The sequence below is a fragment of the Trichechus manatus genome, unplaced genomic scaffold (assembly GCF_000243295.1).
Source record: "Trichechus manatus latirostris isolate Lorelei unplaced genomic scaffold, TriManLat1.0 scaffold00010, whole genome shotgun sequence".
Taxonomy (NCBI): Eukaryota; Metazoa; Chordata; class Mammalia; order Sirenia; family Trichechidae; genus Trichechus; species Trichechus manatus.
In genome coordinates, this window is record NW_004443946.1 from 19,014,371 (window position 1) to 19,039,556 (window position 25,186).

The 25,186-nt window shown below is 36.5% G+C and overlaps 1 protein-coding gene across 1 annotated transcript in view; it reads left to right on the forward strand.

The window, feature by feature from the left end:
- Window positions 1–25,186, forward strand: part of GPHN (gephyrin) — a 632,163-nt gene that overhangs the window by 251,097 nt on the left and 355,880 nt on the right. The window contains exon 3 of the mRNA XM_004370959.2: window positions 10,812–10,869. Coding sequence (XP_004371016.1) covers window positions 10,812–10,869 — 58 coding nt within the window. The remainder of the gene's footprint in view (window positions 1–10,811; window positions 10,870–25,186) is intronic.

The window sequence follows — 25,186 nt, forward strand, 5'->3', positions numbered from 1 at the left end:
TTTTTTTTTTTTTTTCTTTAGGTGAAGGTTACAGCTCAAGTTAGCTTTTCATTCAAAAATGTATACACATATTATTTTGTGACATTGGTTGCAATCCCCACAATGTGACAGTACTCTCGCCCTTTAACCCTGGTTTCCCTATGTCCATTTGTCCAGTTCCTGTCCCTTCCTGCTTTCTCGTCTTGCTTTTGGGCAGGAGTTGCCCGTTTGGTCTCATATATTTGATTGAACTAAGACGCATGTTCCTCATGTGTGTTATTGTTTATAGGCCTGTCTAATTTTTTACTGAAAGGGGGGCTTCAGGAGTGGTTTCAGTTCCGAGTTAACAGAGTGTCTGGAGGCCATAGTCTCAGAGGTTCCTGCAGTCTCTGTCAGATCAGTTAAGTCTGGTGTTTTTTCATGAATTTGAATTTTGTTGTAAATTTTTCTCCCACTCTGTCCTGGACTCTCTGTTGTGATCACTGTCAGAACAGTCGGTTGTGATAGCCAGGCACCATCTGGTTCTTCTGGGCTCAGGCTGGTGGAGGCTCTGGTTCACGTGGTCTTTTAGTCCTTTGGGCTAACATTTTCCTTTTGTGTTTGGTTTTCTTCATTCTCCTTTATTCCAGGCGGGATGGGACCAATAGATGTATTTTAAATGTCCAATTTCAAGCCTTTAAGACCTCAGACGCTACTCACCAAAGTAGGATGTAGAACATTTTCTTTATGAACTGTGTTATGCCAATTGACTAGATGTGCCCCAAGACTATGGTCCCCAGCCATCAGCTCCAGCAACTGAGTCCCTCAAGGTGTTTGGATGTTTCTAGGAAACTTCTATGACTTTGCCTTGGTCAAGTTGTGCTCACTTCCCCTGTATTGTCTTTTCCTTCGCCAGAGTTGACACTTGTCTACTATCTAATTAGTGACTTTTCCTTCTCCTCCCTCCCCACTCTTATAACCATCAAAAAATGTTTTTTTCTGTGTGTAAACCTTTTCTTGAGTTCTTATAGTAGTGGTCTCATACAATATTTGTCCTTTTGTAATTGACTTATTTCACTCAGCAAAATGCCCTCTAGATTCATCCATGTTATGAAGTGTTTTTCAGATTCATCGTTGTTCTTTATCTTTGCACAGTATTCCATTGTGTGTATGTACCATAATTTGTTTATTCATCTGTTGATGAGCATTTAGGTTGTTTCCCTCTGTTTGCTATTGTGAATAGTGCTGCAGTGAACATGGGTGTGCATATGTTTATTGGTGTGACAGCTCTTATTTCTCTAGGATATATTCCTAGGAGTGGGATTGCTGGATTGTATGGTATTTCTATTTCTAGTTTTTTATGGAGGCACCATATTGTTTTCTATAGTGATGGTACCATTTTACTTTCCCTCCAACAGTGCATAAGAGTTCTAATCTCCCTGTCCAACATTTGTTATTTTCTGTTTGTTTGTTTGTTTTTAATTAGTGCTAGTATTGTTGGGGTGGAGATGGTATCTCATTGTAGTTTTGAATTGCATTTCTCTAATGGGTAGTGATCTCGAATATTTCCTCATGTGTCTATGTTAGCCTCCTGAATGTCTTCTTTGGTAAAGTGTCTGTTCATATAATTGGGTTATTTGTCTTTTTGTTGTTGAGGTGTTGATGTATTTTGTAGATTTTAGGAATTAGACCCTTGTCGGGTATGTCATAGCCTAAAATTTTTTCCCAGTCTTTAGGTTCTCTTTTTACTCTTTTGGTGAAGTCTTTTGATGAGCGTAAGTGTTTAATTTTTAGGAGCTCCTAGTTATCTAGTTTCTCTTCTGGTGTTTGTACATTGTTAATTATGGTTTGTATTCCATTTACGTCATATATTGGGCCCCTAGCATTGTCCCTATTTTTTCTTCCATGGTCCTTATTGTTTTAGGTCTCTGATCCATTTTGAGTTAATTTTTCTGTGTGGTTTGAGGCATGGACCTTATTTCATTTTTTTACAAATGGACATCCAGTTATGCCAGCACCAAATGTGAAAGAGACTGTCTTTACCCTATTTAATGGACTTTGGCCCTTTGTCAAATATCAGCTACTCATACATGGATGAATTTATGTCTGGGTTCTCAGTTCTGTTCCATTGGCCTATGTGTCTGTTGTTGTACCAGTACCAGGCTGTTTCGACTACCAAGGCTGTATAATAGGTTCTCACATCAAGTAGGAGCCGTGGTGGTGCAGTGGTTAAGAGCTATGGCTGCTAACCAGAATGTTGGCAGCTCCAATCCACCAGCCACTCTTTGGAAACCCTGTGAGGCAGTTGTTCTCCGTCCTGTAGGGTCACTATGAGTCGGAATCAACTCAATGGCAACAGGTTAACATCAGGTAGTGTGAGGCCTCCCACTTTGTTCTTCAATAATGCTTTACTTATCCAGTACCTCTTCCCTTTCCATATAAAACAGGTGATTTGTTTCTCCATCTTATTAAAGAATGTTGTTGGAATTTGGATTGAGATTGCATTTTATCTGTAGATTGCTTTGGGTAGTATTGACATTTTCCCAATGTTGAGTCTTCCTCTCCATGAGCATGGTATCTTTTTCCACTTATGTAGATCTCTTTTGGTTTCTTGCTGTAATGTTTTGTAGTTTTCTTTGTATAGGTCTTTTACATCCCTGGTTAGATTTATTCCTAAGTATTTTATCTTCTTGGGAGCTATTGTAAATGGTATTGATTTGCTGATTTCCTTTTTGAAGTTCCCTTTGTTGGTGTGGAAGAATCCAACTGATTTTTTTTGTAGGTTAATCTTGTATTCTGCTACTTTGCTGAAATCTTCTATTAGTTCCAGTAATTTTTTGTGGATTCTTTGGGATTTTCTATGTATAAGCTCATATCATCTGCAAACAGGAATAGTTTTACTTCTTCCTTACCAACTTGGATGCACTTTATTTCTTTTTCTTGCCTTATTTCTCTAGCTAGGGCTTCCAGTACAGTGTTGAATAAGAGTGGTGATAAAGGGCATACTTGTCTGGTTCCTGTTCTCAAGAGGAATACTTTCAGTCTCTCTGCTGAGAATTATGTTGACTGTTGATTTGGTATAAATGCCGTTTCTTATGTCGAGGAATCTCCCTTCTATTCCTATTTTGCTGAGAGTTTTTATTAGGAATGGGTGTTGAACTTCGTCAAATGCCTTTTCTTCGTCAATTAAGATGATTGTGTGATTCTTTTGTTTTATTTATGTGGTGGATTACGTTGATTGATTTTCTAATGTTGAACCATCCCTGCATACCTAGTTTAAATCCCACTTGGTCATGGTGAATTATTTTTTTGATATGCCGTTGAATTCTATTGGGTAGAATTTTGTTGAGAATTTTAGCATCCATGTTCATGAGGGATATTGGTCTGTAGTTTTCTTTTTTTGTGGTGTCTTTGCCTGACTTTTGTATAAGGGTTAAGCTGGCTTCACAGAATGAATTCAGGAATATTCCTTCCTTTTCTGTGCTGTGAAATAGTTTGAGTAGTAGCGGTATGAGCTTTTATCTTAAAGTTTGGTAAAATTCTCCAATGAAGACATCTGGGCGAGGGCTTTTTTTGTTGGGAGTTTTTTTTAATTTATTACCTCTTTAATCTCTTCTTTTGTTATGGGTGTGTTTAGTTTTTCTACCTCAGTTTCTGTTAGTTTAGGTAGGTAATGTCCTTCTAGAAATTTGTCTGTTTCTTCTGTTTTCAAATTTGTTGAAGTACAATTTTTCATACTATTCTGTTGTGATCCTTTTTATTTCATTTGAGTCTTTTGCGATATCATCTGTCTCATTTCTTATTCTTTGGTCAGTTTGCCCTATGGTTTCAATTTTATTGATCTTTTCAAAGAACCAACTTTTGGTCTTGTTGATTCTTTCTGTTGTTTTCTTTATTTCATTTATTTCTGCTCTGATCTTTATTATTTCCTTTCTAGTACCTGAGGGCTCGTTTATTGCTCTCTTTCTATTTGTTCAAGTTATAGGATTAATGTTGATTTTGGCCCTTTCTTCTTTTTTGATGTGTGTGTTTATTGCTATAAATTAACCTCTAAGCACTGCTTTTGCTGTGTCCCAAAGATTTTGGTAAGATGTGTTTTCATTCTCATTTGATTGTATGAATTTTTTAAAATTTCATCCTCAATTTCTTCTATTATCCAGCTGTTTTAAAGAAAGGTGTTGTTCAGTTGCCAGGTATTTGATTTTTTTTTCCTTGCTGTTTCTGTTATTGATGTCTACTTTTATGGCATTATGATAAGAGAAAATCGTTTGTTTTATTGTGATGCTTTGGATTCTGTTGAGGCTTGCTTTTGGCCTAAAATGTGGCCTGTACCGGAGAATGTTCTGTGTACGTTGAAACAGAATGTGTACTTTGCCACTGTTGGGTCAAGTGTTCTGTATATGTCTGTGAGGTTGAGTTGGTTGATTGTGGCATTTTAGATCTTTATCTTTATTGAGTTTCTTTCTTGATGTTCTGTCCTTCACTGACAGTGGTGTGTCGAAGTCTTCTACTGTTATTGTTGAACTATTTCTTTTTTCAGTGCTGTTAGAGTTTGTTTTATGTATTTTTGAGCCCTGTCATTGGGTATGTATATATTGATTATGGTTAAGTCTTCCTTGTATATTTACCCTTTAATCATTATGTAATGTCCTTCCTTATCTTTTATGGTGGATTTTTGCTTTAAAGTCTGTTTTATCGGAGATGAATATTTCTATTCCTTTTTTTGTTGGTTATGGTTTGCTTGATTTATTTTTTTCCATGCTTTGAATTTTAGTTTGTTTATGTCTTTGTATCTAACGTCTGTCTCTTGTAAACAACATATACATGGGTCATGGGTTTTTTTGTTGGTTCATTTGTTAGTTTTATCTATTCTGCCCCTCTCTTTCTCTTTACTGATACATTTAAGCCATTTACATTCCGTGTAATTATTGACAGATATGAGTTTACTGCTGTCATTTTGTTTGTTTGTTTCGGTTTGTTTTTTGTGGTGTTGACGGTTTCTTTGTGCCACTTATTTTTCTGTGCTGGGTTCTTTTTGTTTGTGGATTTTCTTTTCATTTCTTTCATTATTGTTGATTTTGTGTTTACTGAGTCTATATTTTTCTTCTTTTTTATTTTGATTGATGAGTTTGTTAGCTTCCTTTGTGGTTACCTTGAATTTTACCTTTATTTTCCTAAGTTTAAACCAGTCTTTTATTTCTTGATATCTCCTTGACTTCCTCTCCATATGGAAGTTCTGTGACTATACCATTTATTCTCTGTTTTTTTGTTTTGACATTTTTGTCATTTATATATTGGTTTGTGTTATTTTGATGCTTTGGATTTTGTTGAAGTTTGCATTTGGCCTAAAATGTGGCCTATACTAGAGAATGTTCTGTGTACATTGGAAAAGAATGTATACTTTGCCACTGTTGGGTCAAGTGGTTCCCTATTTTCAGTCTTTTAGTTTTGTTGTATTTTTTAGAATTCCCTATCTGGGTTCGTATCTGGTTGATCTGTCCTGTGTCGTAGTCTCGGATTGTTTTCTGATATTGTTGGTTCTCTAACCAGAGGACTCCCTTTAATATTTATTGTAAGTTGGTCTGGTTTTTAGATATTCTCTTAATTTCTGTTTATCTAGAAATGATCCAATTTCACCATCATATTTGAGAGACAGTTTTGCTGGTTCTATAATTCTTGGCTGGCATTTTTTTTTTTCTCCTGTTCAAGACTTTATATATGTCATCCAGTTGCCTACTTGCCTTCGTGGTTTCTGCTGAGTAATTGAAGCTTAGTCTTACTGGTTCTCCTTTGTAAGGGACTTTTCGTTTTTCCTTAGCCACTCACAGGATTCTTTCTTTGTCATTGGTTTTGGCAAGTTTGATTATGATGTTTTGGTGACTTTCTTTTGGGGTCTATCCTGTCTGGGGTTCATTGAGCTTCTTAGATAGATATCTTCTCAACTTTCATGATATTGGGGAAGTTTTCTGCCAGTAAATCTTCAACAATTCTCTCTGTGTTTTGCATTAAGCCCCCCTTTTCTGGAACTCCGATCACTTGTATGTTTTTCCTCTTGACAGTATCCCACATAATTCTTAGGCTTTCTTAATTTTTCTTCATTCTTTTTTCTGATTTTTCCTCAAATGTATTAGTTTCAGGGGATTTGTCTTCAATCTCACTAATTCTGTCTTCCATTGTCTTAATCTTGCTCCTGTGACCTTCTATTGAGTTGTCTAATTCTGAAATTTTATTGTTACTCTTACATTTCTAGTTGCTTTTGTATGGTTTGCAGTAGCCTGTTTATTCTGTTGTTCCGCTCTTCTGTCGTTTTCCTGGATTCTTCTATTGCTTTGTGTGTACCTTGGTTTTGTCTGTGTTTTCCCTAATCTCTTTCTTGATCTCTTGGAAAGTGCTGTATATTAGTCTTTTGAATTCTTTATCAGGGAGTTCCATTGCCTTATATTCCTCTAGAAGGTGTTCTGGTGGTTCTTTATTTTGGTCACTTGCTGGAGCCATCTTGCCCTGCTTTTTTATGTGATTTGATATTGACTGTTGTCTCATAGGCATCAATAAGTTATATTTATTTATTGACTGTATGTTTGTTTACTGGTCCTGAATTTTTGTTTTGTTTTGATATATCTGTGTAGGCTGGGTGTGTGTGCTTCTCTGGTTGCTAATGTGGCCACAATGAAGGTTTCACCTCCTGTCTCCAGGTAGACAGAGCAGCTACTAGATGTATGAGCGTGGGACTATGTTGACTGTTCTTGTGGGGCTGCTGAGGATGTAGGTGGCGTTTTTGGTGATGTGATGTATCTGTTCTGCTGGTCACCTGGCCATGGATGAAGGGGGTGTTCTCCCTGGTATTTGGGTTGGGTGTTGTGTGTGTGCTCCAGTACTTGCCAGATGATTGTGGTGAAGGTGGCCTGGATCATCGGTCACTGCGTGTGTGGTACAGAGACTCTCACCTACTGTCCTGGAGTGGGCAGGGCTCCATGGGGGTGTATAGAGCAAGCATAAGTCTCTGGTTTCATGGGGAGCGATGCAGAGGGTAAGGCAGCGGGCTATCAGCTGCCCTGAGTGCTCAGTCGGAGGGTGTGCCCCTGTGCCCTACAGTGCATTGTGTGGGGGCGGGGGGTAGTGCAGCTGGTTTTTGGTGTCTGCTGCTGTTAGCTGGAGAGATTGGAAGGTGTCACCAGCTCTTAGGCCCCTGGTGTGGATGGTTGAGGTCCTTTCTTAGGGGGCAGGGTGGTAGTGAATTCCACAGGTCTGTAGCTCCCACTTAACTGTTGCAGGGGAGAATGGGCTTCAACTGGGAGCCCTGCCCACTTCTTCCTAATGAGGATGTGCTGTATTGGCATGGCCAGAAAGGCACTGTTGTAGGTGATTGGAAGGGTTGAAGGGCACCGCAAGTCCATGGACCCCCTGCACCAGAGGCTGGGCAAAGGGGCTGGTGCCTCAGAATGGGCTGAGAGCTACCGGCTTAGGGGGCCAGGCGATGTGGAATGCCACAGATCTACAGCTCCTACTTGGCTGCTGCATGTGAAAATGGGCTTCAAATGGTAGTCCAGCCCACCTTGTCCCAGTGAGGATGTCCTGTGCTGGCTCAGTCAGCAAGGCACTGGTGCAGGTGATCGGAGGGAGTGAAGGGCACTGCAAGTCCATGAACTCCCTGCTCCAGTAGTTGGGTGAAGGGATGGGCTCCTGAGACCAGGCCAAGAGCTACCAGCTTAGTGGGTGGAGCGGTGTCGAATGCAACAGATCTGTAGCTTCCACTTGGCTGCTGCTGATGAAAATGGGTTTCAGTTGGGAACCCTGCCCGCCTAATGCCAGTGTGGATGTGCTGTTCCAGCTCACTCATAAGGCACTAGTGTGGATGATCAGAGGGGATGGAGAGGGTCGCCAGACCGTGGACCCCCTGCACCAGTGGGCCAGGTCAGGGGGCGGGTGCCTTGGGACTGAGGCCTTGAATTCTTGGCTTAGGGAGCATAGCAGTGTTGAATACCACCAGACTGGTGTCAGAGTCGGGAGGGGGATGGATGTGGAGGAGGGAGTGCTCCTCAGCACATGGAGCTGTGATGGAGGAGGGGCCTGTGGTGCATGTGATGGGTTGGGTGCGTGCACTTAACTTTTGCAGGTCTGATATCACTCCTGTTTGACTCTGGAATTGCATGCAGAGTTGCTGCTGCTTGTCTCAATATTTCTGTGCTGTGCAGGTTTGGCTAGCAGGACACCAGTGATATGGCCATCTGTAATTCTCCATTTCTGCTGTTTTAAAATTGTTTATCGTTGCACCTGTCACTCAGTCCGATTTTTCAGCTTTGACTTTCATGCTTAGGGTTCCTAGATTTTCATATATATCCAATTCACTTATTTTTTTAGGTCTTTGTTGTTAGAGGGACGACACAAAGCATCTGACTATTCCGCCATTTTGGCTCTGCCTTCCTATTATATCAGTTTTAATCTCCTTTCTCATTTCTGTGTTTAGTATAATAGAGTCCCTCCACATTTCCTGTTTTAGCCACTTGATCATCTAATCATTCTGTTACTTCATCAACATACTATTCTTATGCAAATATGTGCACATCATTTATTTAAAAAAAAACAAACTGGATTCAATTGTGACTCATAGTGACCCTATAGGACAGAGTAGAACTGCCCTATAGAGTTTCCAAGGAGCAGCTGGTGGATTCGAACTGATGACCTTTTGGTTAGCAGCCAAGTTCTTAACCACTGCATCACCAGGGCTCCCTATATGTCGTATATCCCCTTTTAATCTAAATGGGAGGATGTTAAATCATATACTTAACCTGTCTTTTTAACAATTGAAAGCATTAGTCATTGATTTGAAGTTGAGTAAAAGAGTACTAATCTGAAAACATACCTTTCCATACCCTCCTAGGATTGGATTCCACAAAAGGTAGTCTTTTGGGTATTGCTATTCAAGAGAAAAACGAATTGTTTGTTGAAGAAGGATTGAAGTGTATCATAGCAACTTTATTTTTATTCCAGAAGTTAACCATTGGTATCTTTGAATTGTTATTTTGCTAACAAATTTGCTAACAAATCACTGTCTTACTAACAGATTCTGTTATGTTATGTAACAATTGTAGACTGCTTTTATGAAAAACCACTCTATTTTACTGTGACAGACACTTTTTTCTTTTTTAAATTTTCTTAATTTTTTATTTTGAAATAATTTCAAACCTTCAACTTCCAGTGAGCTCTGTTGTAAAACTTAATGCATTGTATTACTCATTTGCTTACCGATAAAACTTTTCTTTGCATCCACATGACCTGGACAGTATGAGTTACAGTTTGTACTCAGTGAATGAAATGATGAACTCATTATTTTCAGAGCTGTGAAGTGCAGTCTTAGAGTTTTCATTAGTTTTCATTAGTTTTTTTTTTTTTTGGCTTTAATGTCTTCATTTATATCCCAGCAATCTCAGCTTCTAATTAAATAACTTTAATAACTGTCAATGAAAACTTTAAAATGCCTATTTTAAACCTCTCCCAGAAAGTTATGTAATTTTCATTATTAGTAACCTCTAGTGCTATTCTTTTACTGATTATCTTAGTATGGTGTTATTTACTGCATCTCTGGTATACCTTACAGAATATGAGTTAAGTAAAATTTCCTTAGTGTTTTTACCATTCAAGCATGGCACTTTAAGTCCATGGAAACAATTTTAAAATCCAATCAGAACAGTAGTTTCCTTAGCAAGAATAAATGGAAATAAATATCAAATAGCTTAAGTCAAAATCTTTTAGTTGGATTAAGTTGTTTTTTTTTTTTCATAGAAAACAATGTCATTTATTAATTCACATTTGGGAGAGGACATGTTCTAAAGTATTCAGAATACTTAAGTACCCTATTTATGATACTCCTTTTTCTGATATTGAAGTACTTAATAAAGTCAAAAGTAACCAGAAGATTCCTTTGTAAGCACTGTATTAGAGCAAAGGCAGGTGGATAATCTTGGAGCTTAAGAGCCTAATAGAAATATGATAGGAGCCACAAATACAGGTCATATATATAATATTAAATTTTCCAGTAGCCACATTTTTTAAAGTAAAAAGGAGCAGATAAAACTTATTTTAATAGTATGTCTTAATATATTCAGAATGTTATTTTAAAATATAATCAATATAAAACGTTCTTTTTATTTCATTCCATATATTCCAAATCTGGTATTTTATACTTATGTAGATCTTAATTAGCTCCTTCACTACTAACTTGGGAAGAATTACTGAACCAATTTCCCCATTTATACAATGGAGGAAGTTGTGAGAATTAAATAATACATGTGACATGCTTGGTATATGGTAAGTGCTATGTAAATCTTACCTGCTTTTTTAAAAAGGTGAACATGACATGTAGTGACATCACCGTCACATAGGAAAGAACAGATCTTAATTATCAAATTATTTGTAACCCACAGATTTAGGGGATTATTTGTAAGCACCAAACTCTCATCACTTTCCCTTATACAGACTGGATGTACATATCTCTCTGACTACCTGTTTAAATTATTTTCTAAAAGAAGCAAACACTGTGGCTGCTGTTGGTTCCTGATACATGTTAGTTGTGGCAGAATCCAGTAGATAAATTTGCAGTTTTAGCATCATTAAAACCATCAGTTAGAGAAATTTAGTTATGGTTAAAAACCTAACTTAATGTTTCTCTTTCAGTAGTCATTCATTATTTACCTCTTATGGAAAGCTTACGCACAAAATGGTTGTTTTTCTTCCATGGTTATTGGAGTAGGCATTGAACAATTATTGATGGCAGTCTTATGCTAATGGCAGAAATCTTCCATATTTTTTAATACACTGTTACCAGTTTTGAGACTATTTTCTTCTCCTAATTTCAGATTGGGTGGGACTATATCAGCATACAAGATAGTACCAGACGAAATAGAAGAAATCAAGGTATAGTATGACATTTTTCACCTCTACAAAAAGTTAGTATCCTGGTAGGGATGGAGGTGGGGGATGAATTGCATTTTCTTTATACAGTTGACTCTTTAGATATGTTAGGACATCATTTAATCCCCAGTCAGTCTACTCAGTTTTTTTTTTTTAATAAATATATTGAATCAGATAATCATCCTCAGATTTTATCCACCATTAGTAATGTATATCTGAGAGAAATATTAGGAGAATCAAAAACGGAACCCCTTCCTATGTATTTCATTGAAAATCTACTTGAGAAAGCACTGTGTATCGGCGTTAATGTGCATAAAGATTATAATTACTTCTCCCTTTATTCCTTCAACAATTATAAATAATATAAGCCTTCTGGTAAATATTTCCTGGTTCCTTTGAAACACAATATGCCAATTTAAATTAAAAATTTACAATACAGTGAATGAGAAATTAATCTTATATTTTGAAAGTTAGAGCATTACTCATTTCTTCTGTCTCTAACATTTTACTAAGTTCTGTGAAATATTAATCTTCTATCATAACATGTTACCTTTGTCCCAAAGCAGTTTACAATCTAATGAGAACTAAACTTGCTATGTTTCCATAAACAAATTTAACAGTTCGAATGCAGTAGTCAGGATAAACAGTACTTTTAAAATGACATGTAAAGATCTCAAGAAATTATTAATCTTGGTTTGATTTAAACTTTTAAATATCAAGATCAGTGAATTCAAAGCTTAGTAAATAGTTCTTTAATTTACTTGCATTATTTTAAAATCAGTTAACCCCATTGATCCTTAATATGTGAGATACTATTTGTTGCGATATGTCAGATGTTTTAACGTGTAGTCAACATCAAGGATTAGTACCGTAATTATATTAATTATTTATATAATTATATTAATTAATTATATAATTAATTAGCAGAAACTTTGGTTGTTTTTTATTGTTTGTTTTTTGAAATTCTGTAGTTATATACTGATATTATTTCCAGAACAGCTTCAGAGAACTTAAAGCCTGAGGCCTAAAAAAATATGTAATTGATTCTTGATTTCAGAAGTATTAGAAGAAAAACTGCTATAAAATATTTCAATATTTGATGGCACCATTAGCGTTTTCAGCTGAAATCAGATGTAAACTTTTTGTTTTTGTCAGGGGAAATGCGAAATCTGGATGTAATGTTCATTTTAGTTGGGTAATCTCTGGGAATATATAAATATAAAAATATATATAAATATATAAATAGTACAATTGAGTTTAAATTTGAATTATACTGTCTTGTTCTTGTTGTTGTTAGTTGCCATTGAGTTGATTCCGAATCATGGTGACCCATGTGTGTCAGAGTAGAACTGTGCTACATAGGGTTTTCAAGGCTATGACCTTTCAGAAGCAGGTTGCTAGGCTTATCTTCTGAGGTGCCTCTGGGTGAGGTCAAACTGACAGCCTTTTGGCTAGTATTCAGTAAACATGCATGTGTATTTTAACTATTGGAAACATGATTGATTGATCAAGATAATTCAATTTTTGTGAAATACAGTAACCTTTCATGATGTTTCTAGCACCAGAAATCGTTATTTAGTTTATATATAGCTTAAATCAAGCATGCATTTATTGATTACAATATTTCTTACTTCAAAATAGTTAATAGATGCTTTGGCCAAAGGCTGTAAGGGATAAAAAGTGAATACATTCTTGGCCCAGTCACAACTCTGTTTTCCAACCTAGATGTAACCAATATCCTGCATTTTTATCATTTTCAGTTCTTTGCTTTTCTTTAGTTTTACCTGCTATGTGCCAATTCCTAAATATTATAATTTATTTGTGCTTCTTTTTGAACTTTATATGAATTGAATCATATTGTATGCAGTCTTTTGAATCTTGCTTCTTTTGTTCAATACTGTTTGTGGGATTCTTCAGTGTTGTTGCCTGTAACTAAGATTTCTTATATTTTTTTGTTGCTGTAAAATTCTCCATTGTACCAGAGTTTATTTAGACATCCTATAGTTGATGGATATTTGGCTTGTTTCCATTTTAGGCTTTTATGAAAAAATGATGCTGTTAGCATTCTTTTAAAAGCATTCTGGTACACATGTGTAAAGAGTTTCTCTGAGGTATATACTGAGGAATAGAATTCCTGGGTTTTAAGCAGTGCGTATTTTCCACTTTGTGAGATGATATCAAACTGTTTTCCAAAGCACTTATGCCAGTTTACACTACTATCTTGGGTCTGTATTTAAATTTACATATTTAAATGTTCTTTAATCTATCCGCAATTTATATTGATACAAATTTATTTTTACTTATATATGGAATGACTCAACTGATGTTATATTTTCTTAGTCCAATTGAAAAACCCATCTTTTCCCTACTGATTTGAATTACCTTATTTGTCATATAATAAATGTTTATATGCCTAGACACACACATAAATCTTTTTCTGAATTTTTGTTCCACTGGTATACTTATTTCTTTTCCAGTGCCATACTCTTTTGATTATACTGCTTTTTTTAGCATGTTAGGGAAAGTCCTGTGTCATTTTTCTTTTTCATTCTGTTGGCTTATGTGTTAATTCCTCCAGATAATATTTACAGTCAGTTTGTCAAATTTGAAAGTCTCCTACTGAGGAGATTTCGAGTTCTAGCCAAGATGGAATAATCTTCTGTAGAGATTGGTCTTTCCTAATGACATATTCAAAGTAAGCAAGATGAAGTCTCACATCCTCACGGCTAAGGAGCATTCTGGCTGTACTTCATCCAAGACTAATTTGTTTGTTATATTGACAGTCTATGGTATATTCAATATTTTTTGCCAACATCACAATTCAAATATGCCAATTCTTCTTTCTTTTTCATTGCTTAGCTTTCACATGCTTATAAGGTGACTGAAAATACCATGAAACCTGAATAAGGACAATGTTTTTAAGAAGTGCGAGTTTGATAAAGTCAAGGGGTTGTTAAGAATAATTGTAGGCAACAAGGCTGGAAAGTTAGATTGGAATAATATTGTAAATGAGTTGTAGGCCTTAGAAGAGACGTTTCTAAAGATTTTGAAGCAAGGAGAGACATTTTCAGATTTATTTCAGTGCATTTATTATTCTTACCAAAATGGATTGGAAGGCGGCCTGGAGACAAACCACTTAGGAAGCTTTATATTAATATAGATGAACAGTGATAAAGACAAGGCTTTTGTCAGTGGCAAAGAATAAAAAGCATGAGAGGTACATCACAATGGTTAATAATAAGGCTTTGCCCTTAATAGGATTGTCACCTTGTACATATCTTAACTAATCTGAGTTTTCCTTAAAAATATAGATAATAGCTATTTTATGTTGTTACGAGTATTAAATGTTTTTACTCAGCACAGTATATGGTACATAAGCATGCAGTAAATGACGACTATGTGATACGATCCAAGCTGACTTCAGAAATGAGCAATAGAAATAAGTAAACATTAATTTTCAGCTTTTTAATTTAGACAACTTCATGAAGGATGGTACTGGGCCCTGAGCTAAGGAATTCAAAAGAAGAAGCATATTTCGGGAGAATAATGAATGGTGGGGGTTTTTAGAGCATAAAGGTAACAGTATACAACTGGAAATTAATTTACTCCCTCAACCAAATAGTTTAGTGCTCCCCCCGCCCAATCCTGGAGCTATTCACTTAATTGAGAACCCCTTCCTGTGTTATCTTGTCCTCAGAATAAGAGTATCCCAGAGGAATGATGGAAAAAATATCAAATGCTTACAGATTTTTCTTCTAAGGTGTTTTTGATCATCTAGTCTCTTTTTTTTAACCAGAATATAGGATTACCATTGCATAACATAGAGTAGGTAATTTTCCTCTCAACACTGGAACATTCTGATCTGGTAAAGGGAACAATTCTTGGCTCTCTCTGGAAAGATAGTTTAAGCCTACCTGTCTCTCTGCTATTTTTTGCTGCCTATAGATAGATCAGTGTTCTATTGTTTCACTTACTAATTATTGCATAAGATCTTTACACAGAAGACTTGGCTAGAATTCCATTAGATTACTATACTTTCTTTAACCTTACTAAAATGAACTTCCTCTGCTATTCTTTGCTAATAGACATATAAAGTATATTGTGACATTTTAAGGTATTTTTTGAACCAGGTATTCTATTGGAAAACTAAACCACAGTGATAGTTATTGTTTAAGGTATTTGAAAATCAAATCTTTTTATATTCTACAGAGGGCTAAATATCAGTGAATGAAATAAAACTGTTTCGAAATGTTTTCTGTAAGGAGATTTTTAAGTAGAATTAAACTAATTACATAATGTATGCTATTCATGCCCAATTATTTTCTAGCTATATTCAGTCTGGAACAAAATGTTCAAAGGAAAATCCTATTATATATGAAATTTTGTCAGAGATATATCATTGACGTTTCAGACAAGGAAATATTTCAGAACTACTTCTTTTCCCAACTGACTATATAATTTCAATATGAAGTTATATTCTCACACCAAATTTTGGTATATATGGAAGCCAGTAATAAATAATATGGATTGATCAAATATCTTTGCTTCCTTAATAGTTTCATAATGTGTGTAGAGGCACTGATTTTTTGAGTGCCTTTTATGTACCCAGCATCATAGTATATGCTTTTCAGATGTTCTCATTTGCTTTAATCCTCCTAACATGATTCAAGTTTCAAAGGGTTTCAGTAACTTGTCTATGAGCCCAAAGCTAGTAAGTCTGTTTCTCCCGAAATCTGTCATGTTACCAGACCTGTCCTGTTCCATTACCTCTTCTTCTACCTCACTGCCTCACAGTTAAAGGTAAACACTGTTTTTCGTAGATGTGAAAAACTAACAGCAGCCTAATATCTACCACATATTTTTTTAATTAAAATATACAAAATATTATGCAGACTTTAAAATTATCATAGTGAATTGATATGGAGTGATTATTGACATATTTTTTAATTTAAAAAGCAAGTTAAAAACACTCCTGTGCATGTGTGTGTAGTTATGTATTAAAATTTGTTTGGAAGAAAGTTTACCAAAAATTTAAAATGAGTTATCGCTGATAAAATTTTGGTGATTTTAAATTAAATGTCTTCATAATTTTTTATGTTGATTGAATTATTTTTTGACTTTTTAATAAGTGTATTTTTAGAATCATAAAAATCACTAAAACTATTCTAATTTGGCGGGGGGGGGGGACCTCAATAGAAGGAGGAACAAAAAGTAACAGATTAAAATGCAAAAATTCTATTTTTCACCAGCAGTTATTTCTAGGACCTAGTTTACAGTTGTATAATACGGAATACATTTAATCAAACCTGTTCCACATAGTCACTGATTTTTTTTTCATATTGCCTGTTCTACAACAGTGAGTAGAATAGCTGTGAAATTCCAAACTCATAGAGGCAAATTCTAAATTTTATTGATAAATAAAATAATAAGCATTTAAAATGGTTTGAGGGGAAGTTACATTCCAGTATAGCTCAATAGCACCTATTAGGCGAACGCTTTTCACAGATAACTATAAATGCTGGACCATACAAAGAAATAAAAACATTAACTATTTGAAAGCACTGGAAAGTGACCCAAAACAGGCAGATTGTGGAGAGAGGTTGACATTTGGAAGAAAGGAATGGCACTGACTATCTCATTTTTACAACTTTTAACCTGAGAATAAACCCCAGTTTGGCCTACCTGGCAACTAAAACCTACAGGTTTACTAACTGGAAGAACAGAGTTTGGGGCAACCACAGCTGCTTTAAAGTGTGAGGGAAGAAATCCCGAAAGGAGAGAGCCAGAGAAGGGAACCTCAAATTCTGTAAATAAACTGTCCAAATCTCTGGCTGACCCTTGAACCATGCATGTGCCAGGTACACTATAAGAAGCCCAGCTAAGACTAAAAGAATTAAACTGAAATTTGAGTCGCCACCTGCTGCAGGGCAGAGTTTACATGTAGGTTTACTTACATGGAGTGAATTCATTGACTGTTTTTTGTCACGTCCCTGAGAAAGTGATTTATTCTAGTAAATCAATGAGTTGTTCCAATTTGACATCCCATGTAAAATGGTTATAGGAAAAACATATACAGTGGGATCATACGGGCTTAAAGTATCTAATTTTAACAGTAATTTCTCATTTTAAAATTATGAAGACACTCTCGTGTCTGCTAGAGTCATGTGAAAATTTTAGATGGCAGGAATCAGTCTTTCAGGGACTTGTTATCTAAATATCGCTTGCTGTTATGCAAGATTTTAGGCTTCCAAAAAGAAAGATTGAGTCCTCTGGAATTTTCCTTAGCTAACACCACGAAACTATTCCTAGTCACTGCGTTTACTTATTCCCTAAGTTAGTGTACTACTGCAGCTTGTGGGTCAGTAGTTCTTGATGACCCTGAACGTGAGGCAGTTGCTGCCATTGCACATCCCACTACTCCAGCTGTGCCGTAGCCTGTACCCAGGTGAGGATGGGGCTCCCTGGCATCATGGTTGAAGGAGGCCTAGGGAGATTGGCTCTGCCCCTGCCCAGGAGAAGCACTACCATTTGGAAATGGTGTGGGGAGGGGAAGGTAAGAGTGGAAATAAGAAAAAGTGAGACAGAGACACTGTTGCCTCATCTCTCAGGGAAATCTGAGAAAAGAGGGGCTGTATAAGGATTTTTTTTTACAAAGTAAAAATACGTTTATAGGAATCTCATATAATAGCAACTTTAGAACAGAGATTTAATTATCCCTCAATTACAAAAAGGAAAATGCCCATTGTAGAATTTCTTTAAAATGAATCAAGACACATTGTAGGGAATATTTTCAAGGTTCTCTGACTTCTCTGGGGTTTCATCTTTTCACAGTAGAATACTTAAAGGGTAATTAATTTTTAATAATGCTTCATAATTTGTATTTATACACTAATTTTTTTTAGGGAAACTTCAGATGTATTATTTAGTTATATATGTGAAAGCACTTTATGCATAATGGAGTATGCGGCTTGATGACGTTTAAGATGTTAAGTACATTTTCTCATAATACTCCCTTAAAATATTAAACTATTAGAGTATTAGAGGTGCACGAGATCCAGTATTATAATTTGCCTTCATTGGCTGGCTTTCTTCACAGAAGTATAAGCTCAAAAAAGATAGCTAGTATGGAAAAAAGATTTTACTTCTCATTCTGTTTAGAGCCGTTTTTAACTTTTGGTGCTACTGTTGCCTACTTGTGGTGAAATGAGTTCCTTTATGTGGCCTTTTGCCTTGGTTCTTTGGAAAAACTCCTTGAGAGATTTTTCCCCTGAGACCTGCGGAATTACCTTTGCCCTAGTTTTCTACCCCAGAGGGTTTGTTACATTTCCTGGGTGTCTTAGGCTGGGTTCTCTAGAAAAGCAAAACCAGCAAAGCATGTAAATATATATAGAGAGAGATTTATATCAAGGAAATCGCTCACGCGGTTCTAAAGGCTGGAATGTCCCAAGACCATGGATCAGGATAGAGGCTTCTCCTGATTCACATAGCCACAGGGGCTGGCGAACCCAAGATCAGCAAGTCAGAGAGCAGGGCTCTGGCTCACAGGCTGCGAAGATAGATGAATCCCAAGACTGGCAGGCAAAACTGCAAGAAAGCTAGTAGCTCAAGTCCCAAGAACCAGAGGTCAGACAAACAGGAGACAGCTGCAAGATCCAGAGCAAGCAAAAAGCCTATGAGCCTTGCCAGAATGTCCACTTATATTTGATGCAGGCCACATGCTCAAGGAAACTCCCTTTCAGCTGATTGACTACTCATAGCAAATCCCATCATGGAGGTGATCACATTATATCAAATCTCATCATGGAAGTGATCACATCATACGGCTGCCAAACCACTGAGAATCATGGCCCAGCCAAGTTGACACACAACCTTAGCCATCACACTGGGTAAGCTGTAAACAACTTGATTTGGAGCTTTCTGTCTGGTCCTGGGCTGCAGCCTGCCCTGTGATTGATATGTACCTTTCAGGGATTGGTCAATTTACTATGCAAATGAAGTGGCTATGGACAATGCAAATGAGGTAACTATTGCCTGTTATGGAAATGAAGTGTCTATGGCCTACCAAGAGGGGATTGGTCAGTTTGTGATCCCTGCTGGGATGGGCATGCCTTAAGATTGACAAGGAGTTGTATATATCTGGAGCCAACCCCACAGAGATTTTTGAGACAGAAAGAAGCAAGAACAGAAGCAGAAGGAAGAAAGAAGAGAGAAAAAGCAGAGAGTGAGAGGAGGCAAGGAACATCCTAAAAGAACTGTAACATGGGTCAAGGGCTGTAACACTGAAGACAGAGAGAGGCCTGGAAGGGACCCTATGGCAGAGTCAGTGATAATAGACAGCAGAGCCAAGAGGTACCTGTCCTCAGGGGGCTGAGAGGAACCTGTCCTCAGGGGCCCGAGAGGAGGCCTGCAAGGCCAAGAGGAGCTGAGAGAGCTATCCTACGCTGGAAGAAGGGAGACTTTGCCTACATGCTTCCTGATCCTGATCCTGAGTTGTAGCCTATTACTTCCTTAATAAACCACTTATCTGTAAGTATGGTCTGTGAGTTCTGTGTGGCCATTGCAGTGGATTATCAAACCCAGAAGAGAAGTAGAGAGTGCCGTGGGAGGGACAACAGGTGTCAGAGTTGGTAAAAAGATTGGAGGGTGGAAGTATGTCTGACCTCCACCTCATAGGAGTTGGCCTTGGGCTGATCTTGGTTCACATTATCCCCCGCTGAAGTTAGACGGTTTCTGACGCTACTACTACTGCCCCCACCATTTTATAATACTTGTTGTTTTAAAACACTCACTTCTTTTTGCCTCTGTTTCAGAGACTGTGAAACCAGAATGATAAACGAAAAAAATCTGTCCAAAGATATTCATAGATGTGCTAGGTTTTTAAAAACTAGGGGTTAGGGAGAGGTGTGTGGCAGATTATATTTTTTATAAAAGCAGATTCTTCATATTTTCACTTCTATAGGAAAAGGTTTTGGATTTGGGTTGACAATTTTGAAGGAAAGATTCAGTTTCTCCAATTAAAACACTTGGGTTCTACACATTGAAAGGGAAGAACTGTATCTGTTTGCATAGTTTCTAAAAAGTTGTGGTCAGGATGACTTTTTACAGAGTTTTAACACTACCTGTCAAGTTGTTGAGTTCCTGAGTAGTGCAAATGGTTAAGTACTCTACCACTAACCAAAAGGTTGGTGATTTGAACCTACCTAGAGGTGCCTCCTAAGAAAGGCCTGGCAATCTGATTCTGAAAGGTCACCGCCTTGAAAACCCTGTGTGCGTCGCAGTTCTAATCTGCAAGTCTTGATGTTGCCAAGAGTCAGAATTGACTTACTAGCAACTGGTTTGGGGTTTTCGTTTTTTTAATAGAAGGGAGGCTGGTACCAAGTACACTTAAAAGCAGCTTCTTCAGCACACTGCTGACACAAAAGCAGTACAGGAGGAGACACGTAATATGGGGATGCTGAAAAAACTGCTACAGTTACCTGCAGAGTGTGTACAATATTTGAAGTTTGGCTCCTCCCCCCCCACCCCCTAGTGTCACATGAGGTAATAATGATTTATATCTTTTTGCAAGTAAGTACTCATCTTCAGGTGAGAGATGAAAGGACTTGAATAATAGCTTTCTATTTCTCCTTAAAACCAAACCAAACCCAACCCATTGCCATCGAGTCGATTCCTATTCATAGCAACCCTAAAGGACAGAGTAGAACTGCCTCATAGGGTTTTCAAGGCTGTACATCTTTTACGGAAGCAAACTGCCACATCTTTCTCCCTCAGAGTGGCTGGTAGGTTCAGACCACCAACCTTTTGGTTAGCAGCCGAGCACTTTACCACTGCGCCACTAGGGCTCCTTACTTCTCTTTATAGTCTCTCTTATTGGAGAGGTTAAGGGTTTTACTATTAAAAAACTAAAGTAGCAATAAAACTTTAGAGAAAAAGTGTGAAAGCAGTAGAAGTAAATCATTATCAAGAGGATCACCTCAAAGTACACAATAAATGCAAAAAAGAACAGAACAAATGCTGCAAAATAGATCAGAGCACTTTCTAATGGCAAAGGATTCTAAACGTGCTCTGGAGAACACAAAAGAAAATCCACAGGTTCCATCTAGAAAGTGGGAAAAATCGTTACTGTTTTCAGAAAGAAATACATTTTGGTGGGTGATGATTCTTTACTAACAGAAGGTGTTGTATTTAGACTTAATATGAAGAAAATTGGGAGAAACAGGAAATAAAATAAATGTAATGTACGGTCTAGAGGAAATGAGAAGCCACATGGTGTTATTATGACAGTGAACTCGGGTCAAACAGATCTGGGTTCATATTCTAACTCCCACATTTATCCTCTTGGAGTCTGAGTTTCTCTGCTTTAAAATAGGAATAATAATAGTTCCTAACTCAAAAGTTTGTTATAAAGATTAAATGAAATAGTACTGTAAAAAGCATTTAGCACCATTCTTTTTGGCATATAACACAAGTGCTCAATAAAGAATCACTATTTTTTTATTATTGTTATTAACAATAAAAAGTAAACCTAGTAAAATGGTGCAGCCACTTTGGAAGACAGGTTTGGTGGTTCTTCAAAATGCTAAATGCAGAGTTACCATATGACCCAGGAATTCTATTCCTAGGTATATACCGAAGAGAAAGTAAAACTATGTCTACATAAAAATGTGTACACTAATGTTTATCGCAACATTTTTCATAATAGTCAAAAAGTGAAAACAACCTGAATGTCCATCAACTAATAAATGGATAAATAAAAGTTATTACATCCATAAAATGGAATACTATTCAGCAATAAAAAAGAATGAGGTACATGCATGAACCTTAAAAACATGCCAGGTGAAAGAAGCCAGTCACAAAAGACCGCATATTATAAGATTCCATTTATGTGAAATGCCGAGACTAGGCAAATCCATAGAGACAGAAAGTGGTTGCCTGGGGCTGGAGAGTGGGGGGAGTGACTCTAATGTACACCAGACTTCTTTTTGGAGTATAGAGAAAGTTCTAAAATTAGATTTGGCGATGGTTGTACAACTCTGCCAATATACTAAAATTCATTGAACTGTATGCTTTAAATGGGTGACTTTTATGGAATATGAAATAAACCTCAAGCTCTTAAATTATTCTCTCACCACACGCACATGTGCACACACACACACACACACCATTTTTTCAGTAAGCCTAGCCTAGAAAACTGTATGGGGCAGTTCTCCTCTGTCACATGGGGCGGCTGTGAGTCAAAATTGACCCTGTAGCACTCAACAACAACAACAGTCCATGGGCCGGGCTAAATAGTGAGAAAAGGAAAAGATTAAAGGACTGGTAAGTAATAAAGTGTGTATGATTAATTTTATAATTTTCTGGTTTTAACATATTTGAGGTAGATAAGAATATATTAGGGCCAGATAACAAGAAGCTATCTAAGAAATACTAAATTCTGTTCTCTGGATGTTTATTCTCCTTTACACTGTTTACTAAGTAACATGTCATTATTGCCTGATTGTGTATGCTTATGTTGTGTTACCTGCTAGAGCAGTTGTACTTAATTTTTTGGTGGTTATGGATATCTTGACCTCTGTCCCTCGGAAAAATCCACATAGGTATACATTTTCATATGTGATTTTACAAAAAATATAAACCATGGACTGTGATGATAAGATAGACTAAGAACCTTTGCTCTAATAGCCTAAAGTGAATAAAAGAATTAGGAGTTTTTGAATGAGAGAGATGATATGATGACATGAGCACAGAGGGGGAAATAATGTATGAAAAGAAAAAAGCCCTCTGAAGCTATGGTAGTAATGGATGGAGTAAGGAATCTAGTGACCAGAGTTTTATTCCTTTCATATATCACTACTGATTCAACAAATCCTTGTCTGTAGAAGAATAAAATATGTAGGTAGAGCATATGAATATGGGATAATAAATGGGGAGAATACCAATAATGATAGCAAAAATATAACCATATACTAATAAACATTTATGTCTATTCTATCTTAGTATCACAACTGTTCATTCTAATATTACTTTCCATTGCCTCATAGAAGTATGGAGACTATGCTCCTTAAAAAAAAAAAGTAGAACAAACATAATAAAACTTATAATGATTATGAATGAATAATTAAAAAGATTAACTTCCATGGTTATGATTCCCTGAAGCAAGAGTCAGTATTAAATGTTTTCCGTAGAGATTAGAGTCTCATAATTCTAAAGGTCAAAGAGAAAGATTTTGTCATCCCTTTTTTTCTCTTAAATTTTATAATTTCTTTAATATTGAGTATGGTACTGAAACAAATCCAAACATACTGTATTAAGTGTATTCCAAAGCATCAACCTTAGAAACAACATTTTAATATTTCCATGGTTACATTGATCATAGAATTCAGAAAATACTAAACTTCTTGATCATAAATTGGTCATCATCAGGGTAGTCATATAAAATTTCTCTTGCTTATTGTGATCTCTCTGTAAAGTAGAAATAAATATTCTTGCCATTATCACAAGTAATAATCTGATTTGTCTAATTCCCCCCTCCTGCTGAGGACTTCTTTAGCAGTGACCACAATATAGCCAACCTAGATTTAGGAAGTCGTAGAGACCCTATACGGCAGAGTAGAACTGCCCCATAGAGTTTCCAGAGCTGTAATCTTCATGGAAGCAGGCTGCCACATCTTTCTCCTACAGAGCAGCCGGTAGGTTTGACCTGCTGATCTTTCGGATAAGTGGCCTAGTGCTTAACCACTGCACCACCAAGGTTGCTGTGAGTTGAAATTGACTCAACAGCAACAAGTTTAGTTTTTGTTTTTTTCCATTTAGATAGGAACCAAATATATGTAGAGAGAGATTTTATCTATAATAGAAAAGAGATAGTGTTAGCGCTAACACAAAAAAATTGAGCAAAACCCATAGACTGTAGCAGTGTGCCTTGCATGTGAATGTTGTTTCTCAGCTGTGTTTAACAACTGTAAGGACCAAACTTGATACTCTGAAGAGATAAATGGTTCTCTCTCCTGTTCTAAAAGGCCTCTTCCTTTTTACTGAATTATATTGAATGTCTGATATTAAATTGAAACCTAATACCTAACTGGTGGTGCTATAGCTCTCTTTTGTTTTGATACAGAGCAAACTAATCCTAGAATTCTAGGAGGAATTTTTATTTGTTTTTTTTTCCCCCCCGTATCTCAGTCATTCCCTTTTCCTCAGTAGCAAGTATATGCCCAACTGGAGAAAGCCTGACATCGCATTTCTCATATTGAGTACATGCCTAAGGATTCCTAGTAAAGTCACCTTAAGATAACGTGTTTGGTTTTTACTATTATATAGTTTTAATTATGTATTCCAAAAACATCTTCAGAGGTCTAATCAACCTTAGAACATGCTTTATGTCAATAGAATCATCATCATTTATTCAAGTCACTTACTATATTCACATCACTGGAGAATATAAATATGTATAAGATTTCGCTCTTAAGCTCAGTGAAGGCCTTAGGGAAAATAGAATTAAAAGGTCAAAAGGCATATATCTCTTAAATCTATTTAGCTCTATAAATCACTGGATTACTCTGTTTAGCAGTTAGTTTACTTTTTCTTAAAAATATGACATTCTAATTTTTAACACTGATAGATAAAAGGGTTACAGTAAACCCTGACTCTACTTGGGTTTTCTAAGTGTGGCACAGTGGTTAAGAGCTTCGCTGCTAACCAAAATGTCAGCAGTTTGAATCCACCAGCTGGTCCTTGGAAACCCTATGGGGCAGTTCTACTCAGTTGTATAGGGTTGCTGTGAATCAGAATCGACTCTACAGCAACAGGTTTGGTTTGGTTTTACACTTAGACAATGTAACTATGGAAAAATATTGATATAAAATAACAAAAGCATTTATTTGCCACGTTCAGTGCTAAGTACCCTGCCAAGTGCGTAACTGGCATGAGTGAGACGCCATCATTAGCGGCAAGTTCTTGATATTCTGTATGAGAAATGAGGTAACCTGCTTCTCATCACAATACAGTGTTCTGATACTGCTATGACTATTGCACAATTGTGTACCCAGATTTCCTTTGTTCAGAACAATACACAGAAGGTTCTTAGGCACAGATTGATTCTTTTTGGATAATTAGGCATGTGACTGTAGTCCCATTTACTCATTTCAGTTTCTTTCAGCAGTGAGATAATGTATTGCTGTCTAGTAAAGATTAAGAAAATCATGTTGATTAAAGGTATTTCTAAAGTATGAATATAGGATTAGCATAAAAAATAGTAATCTACTGTCCAACAGCCATTCGAAACACTGTCACTGCAGAGTTTTATATTGCATTGATTAAG